This window comes from Alligator mississippiensis, chromosome 7 (genome assembly GCF_030867095.1).
Source record: "Alligator mississippiensis isolate rAllMis1 chromosome 7, rAllMis1, whole genome shotgun sequence".
In the NCBI taxonomy this organism is placed as follows: Eukaryota; Metazoa; Chordata; order Crocodylia; family Alligatoridae; genus Alligator; species Alligator mississippiensis.
In genome coordinates, this window is record NC_081830.1 from 13,592,888 (window position 1) to 13,598,096 (window position 5,209).

General features: G+C 44.4%; 1 protein-coding gene across 1 annotated transcript; it reads left to right on the forward strand.

Moving 5' to 3' along the window:
- The first annotated feature begins 2,731 nt into the window (after positions 1–2,731).
- On the forward strand, positions 2,732–3,588 carry LOC132251664 (olfactory receptor 14C36-like). The gene has a single exon (XM_059731617.1). The coding sequence runs from the start codon at positions 2,738–2,740 to the stop codon at positions 3,347–3,349; it is 612 nt and encodes a 203-aa protein (XP_059587600.1). The 5' UTR covers positions 2,732–2,737; the 3' UTR covers positions 3,350–3,588.
- The last annotated feature ends 1,621 nt before the right edge of the window (positions 3,589–5,209 follow it).

Sequence of the window (5,209 nt, forward strand, 5' to 3'; positions counted from 1 at the left end):
CCATGGGAATATCCATGAAGACAGCAAATTCCTAACACCATAAATCTTCTAGCTGCTGGACTCCAACCAACCACTTTCCCAAGTGGGAGCTGCTAGTACACTAAGTTAGCATGGATGCTGAAGGAACGAGATGCATGTTGTCATATCAGGCTCTGGCATCTGGCAGGTTCAAATCAAGAGAAATCAGGTCCATGAACGAGTCTCTGATCCCTTGATGCTCCTTGTGGAGCCTGCCTGGCATGGGCTGTACATGGCATGAGGCTGCACGGGGATGTATGCTTCATGTGGCACCTGTGCCAGGCGAGCCCTGTGTACTAGACTGGGGGTTTGCCTGGATTGGGCTCATTGACCCACCCTGCATGCAGGATGCAGTGTGCGCAGTCAGCTACACATCCGCCCCACTGAGCAGCTTTTACTGTGAAGTCATTTAGTACTTGCTTTAACAAGAACTAAATGAATGCACAGTACCCGCCAGGACTGTGCCGTGCCGAAGGTGCATGGGACAGTTCAAACCCTACTGCACAGTAGCAATGAAGTAATGCTCAGGAGGTCATTGCTACTGTACAGTAGTGGTGGCATCATGGTTAGTGCCCACCAATGCTACATTGCCACAGAGATGAACGACATAGCTGTAGCTCATCGCTACAGCAACCTAGCATCTTGTATAGACACACCTAGCCTGGTGCAAATGTCACATGCCATGAATGCCACGTGCCCCCTGGAAGCTGGGGGGGAACAGCAACTGCCTGCAGGTGGCTGTGGTGGCAGCGAATGGGGAGCTCCTGCAGGTAGCTGTGGTAGTGTCAGCGGCGGGGGCAGTGGCAAGTGGTGACCGGTGGTCGTCGACCACCCGCAGACACCACCAGCCACGTTGCAGTGGCCAGAGGCAATCAGCGATTGTCCACAGATACTGTCAGCAGTGTTGGCAGTCAGGGCGGTGGGGAAGGGGGTACTGGGAAGTGACAACTGCCCACAGGCACCGGCGGTGCTTCTTTCAGGGGGGACACCAGCAATCTCAGGGGGTGCACATGCTCCCACGTACACCCCCTATGCATTGCCAATGCCACACGCTATACGCACCCCCAGTGACCTCTTGTGGGTAGCATGTGTTGTCAATGTGATGCCTTGCAATGGAGCTTGTTTGTCTGAGTTATGGAATATATTCATTATATTGAAAAAAAAATTTTTGCACCTTACAAACCTGACTTTTATTCTCATGTTATGTTCTCATGCAACACTACGTAGGAACTAACCGAATTGCAACTTGGTGCCTCCCTGCATCCTAAGGTGCCCAATCTAGCTAACTGGCACAGCAAAGCCAGATAGAAAAGCTCAGGGCCTTCTCAGAGATCCCATGACTTGTGTTGTGAGGGAGATTAAACCAGAGCACAGCTGTGCTGTTCTGCTAACATCTGTACAGCTTGGACTGTTTACATCTGGGCTTTTCCTTCTGAGCTGTGCAGGACTCCAGGGAACGAGTCCCAGGAGCCTTTGGAAGAAAACAACTGCAAAATTGCTGTATTGCTTCACCCGTTTTCTACAAGGCAGGGTTGAGGTCAGCTGCACACACAGAAACCTGGTTGGATTTACTCCAGTCGTTCAGTGACATAAGGAGCAGAAAAAGACATTTGAGTTAGCTGTGCTTTTGGGGATCTAGACTAGTGGTTGGTGCAGAGGAGAGCTGAGAGATCAACTGGACAAGAGCAACGGATCTCGGCAGGGGAAGCCTGCATGTGACAGAAGATCAGGACATTTCCACAAAAACGATTTCAGTAAGTTTTCCGCATCAGTGAAGTGTCCTGTGTTAGTAAGATGCAGAGGACAATTAAAAACATTAAAGTTGGAAAACCTGGCTACACAAATCATACTGCATCTTATGTATAATAGATTCAAAGCTACAAGAGTGAATGAAGACATATTCAATGTTTTTGCTGTTAATTCAGATAAAGTTATACAGCTTATTGGGAGTGGGGTGGAAGGTGGGGTGGGAATAGGACCTCTAAGGAAGTCAAATTTTATAAATCTTTTATTTCGTATGTATTTGTTTCCAGCATGCATTTTCTAGGTGAGATGGATAAATTATAGACTTTGGGATTTAAATAAAAAAAATAAAAACATTAAAATCCGGAGTTGTGGCAGGGATAACATTTTCTTCACTTTCTAAATGGAATATCAATATATTTTATTTTATGTAGGGTATTATTGCCAGGGATAAATAATTTATTAATATCACATTTTCCATGAGGCAAAAAATGGAATATTTTCATTCTTAGTATGAAATTTAGACACATTATTGATGGGAATATCAAAGCCACTGAGTTTATTACTCTCTTCCTTACCACTGCCCTTCTTCTATTATACCCAGGACTTGCACGGTGCCCTGGGAGGGAAGATGCCCAACTGGACCACTGTAACCGAGTTCCTCCTCCTGGGCTTCTCAGACACTCGGGAGCTGCAGATCTTACACTTTGTCATCTTTCTCTTAGCGTACCTGGCAGCTCTGGTGGGGAACCTCCTTGTCATCACTGTTATAACTACGGACCACCACCTCCACAGCCCCATGTACTACTTTTTGGCAAATTTGTCCATCCTTGACCTTGGATCCATCTCTGTCATTGTCCCCAAATCCATGGCCAATTCTCTCTTAAACACCAGGACAATTTCCTATGCTGGATGTGTGGCCCAGGTCTTTCTCTTCTTCCTCTTTTGTGCAGCTGATCTTGCCTTCCTCACCATCATGGCATATGACCGGTACGTTGCCATCTGCAAGCCACTGCATTATGAGGTAGTAATGAACAGGAGAGCTTGCGTCCAGATGGCTGCAGGTGCTTGGGCTGCTGGTGCCATCAACTCTGCACTGCACACTGGGAACACCTTTAGTCTCCCCTTCTGCCACTCAAATGTCATCAACCAGTTCTTCTGTGAAGTGCCCCAGCTGCTCAAGCTCTCCAGTCCTGGCACATACCGCAGGGGGCTGGCAGCTGTTGCCTTCAGTGTGTTTCTTGCTTTAGGCTGTTTTGTTTTCATCATTGTGTCGTATGTTCAGATCTTCACCGCAGTGTGGAGCATCCCCTCGGAGCAGGGCAGGCAGAAAGCCTTCTCCACCTGCATTCCTCACCTTATCGTGGTCTCCCTGTTTCTTTCCACTACCAGCATTGCCTACACGAAGCCCGTCTCTGACTCCCCGTCACCTCTGGATCTCCTGGCAGCTGTTCTGTATTGTATGGTGCCTCCATTGATGAATCCAGTCATCTACAGCATGAGGAACAGGGAGATACAATCTGCCCTTAGGAAACTGCTCCACAGGCTGATCCGCTCCAAGAACAACATGTCCATCTTTCTTTCATGACTTTCCTTCTCTCATATTTTTGTTTTCTAATTTACACATGACATGAGTTTTTTCATAGGATTGTGTGAATCCTCCATATTAAAAATGAAGGTGGTGGGTTAATTCTGTAACTTTGTAATGTCAAAGACTTGGCTTTTATGATTTTGTGTTGACACTGTTGAAGTGGGAAAGTAATGTTTCATGCATCAATTTTAGTGTCTTTGAACCATCTAAAATATATCCCATCAATTGCAAGATAATGAAGAATTAAAGAGTTTTATTTACTAATTGGTGTAATCAATTTTTTGGATGAAAGAATATACAGGGAAATCTCCAGATGATGTGAAACTGGAATGAAGTGCAAGTACTTTAGGGGATAGGAATACAGTTCAGATGGATGCGGATAGATTGGGGAGCTGGGCTTGAAACAATAAGACGAAAGTCAAGAAAATGAATGCAACTTGCTGCACATAGGGGAGAAGAATCAAAAGCACAAATACAGCTTGTGTTATAAATGCCTGGGTGGTAGCATGGTTGTAAAGGTGGGTCACAGTCTCAATATGAACCAGCAATTTGATGCAACTACAGAAACATTAATGCAATTTTGGGCTGCAACAACAGGAGTATTAGATGTAAAATGATCATGTAGGTTGTAGCTGTGTTGGTCTAAGGACACAGGCAGACAAGGTACTTTGCATGAATCTGATACCTTTTATTAGACCAACTTAAATAGTTGGAACAATTTTCATAGCAAGCCTTTGGGTTTAAAAACCAGGAAGAGCACACACCAACTGCAGATGCTTCCCCAGCCTGATGAAGGGTTTTTAAACCCAAAAGCTTGCTAAGAAACATGTAAACAAGGGAGGTGATAGTACCACTCGACATGGTGCTAGTGAGGCTTCACTACTGTGTGACTTTCTGGGCTTCACATTTTAAGAAGGAATATGAAGCAGTTAGAAAAGTTCAGAGATAGGTGACAAAAATGATAAATGGTTGGATGGCAAGCCATGTTAAGGAGAGATGGAGAGAACTAAGCATATTTAGCTTGAAGAAAAGGTAATTAAGAGGAAGCTCATTGCAGTCTTGAAATATCTGAAAAACTGCCATAAAGAAGAGGGCGAACAACAACTTTTCTCCCTTGTTGAATAGGGAAGGACATCAATCTTTAGATTACAGCAAAGTAGATTTAGATTTGATTTAATGGGAAAAGCACCCTTGTTTCTAGAGCAGTGGGGATGTGGAATACACTGCCCAGGGACGTTGTGGAGTTTCCTTCATTTCAGGTTTTCAAAAAGAGGATAGTCACTGGTCACAGCTGATTTAGGAGTAACAGTCTTGCATTTGTGCAGTGGGGTGGACCGCATGATCCTTGAGGCCCCTTCTAACTCTATGAGTTTATATTCATGATGCTATTACAATGATGAGAATAATTGAGCGGATAAAAACAGTCAACGGCAAGTGAATGGATACTGGGACAGTAGGATTACTGTATATCTTATTATACAATCACTTTTTTTTGCTTTTTCCTTTTGGAGGGTAGACAGACAGATGGGTACTAGTCCTCCTAATAGTTTATGCATGTGTGAACGGCTGGAACTCGAGTTGACATGGCTATGTTTTTGTGAATTTGTCCGGTTATACTAACATGGCGCTTTCCAAAAAAAAAAAAAAAAGGTTTTAAGGGAGATTTCCTGATTGGCTTTGATACTGATCACATTAAACTTTCTGGAAATAGCCCATGCCTTAACTACCATAAATAAATTTTGAATACAGTAATATCCTATCTACACCTCCGTATGGCAAAGTGCTCCCTCTTTCAGTCTGAGAACATGCTTCCTTGCCCACATCTGCCCAAGTGCTCCTTCATCATTTTTTTTTCAG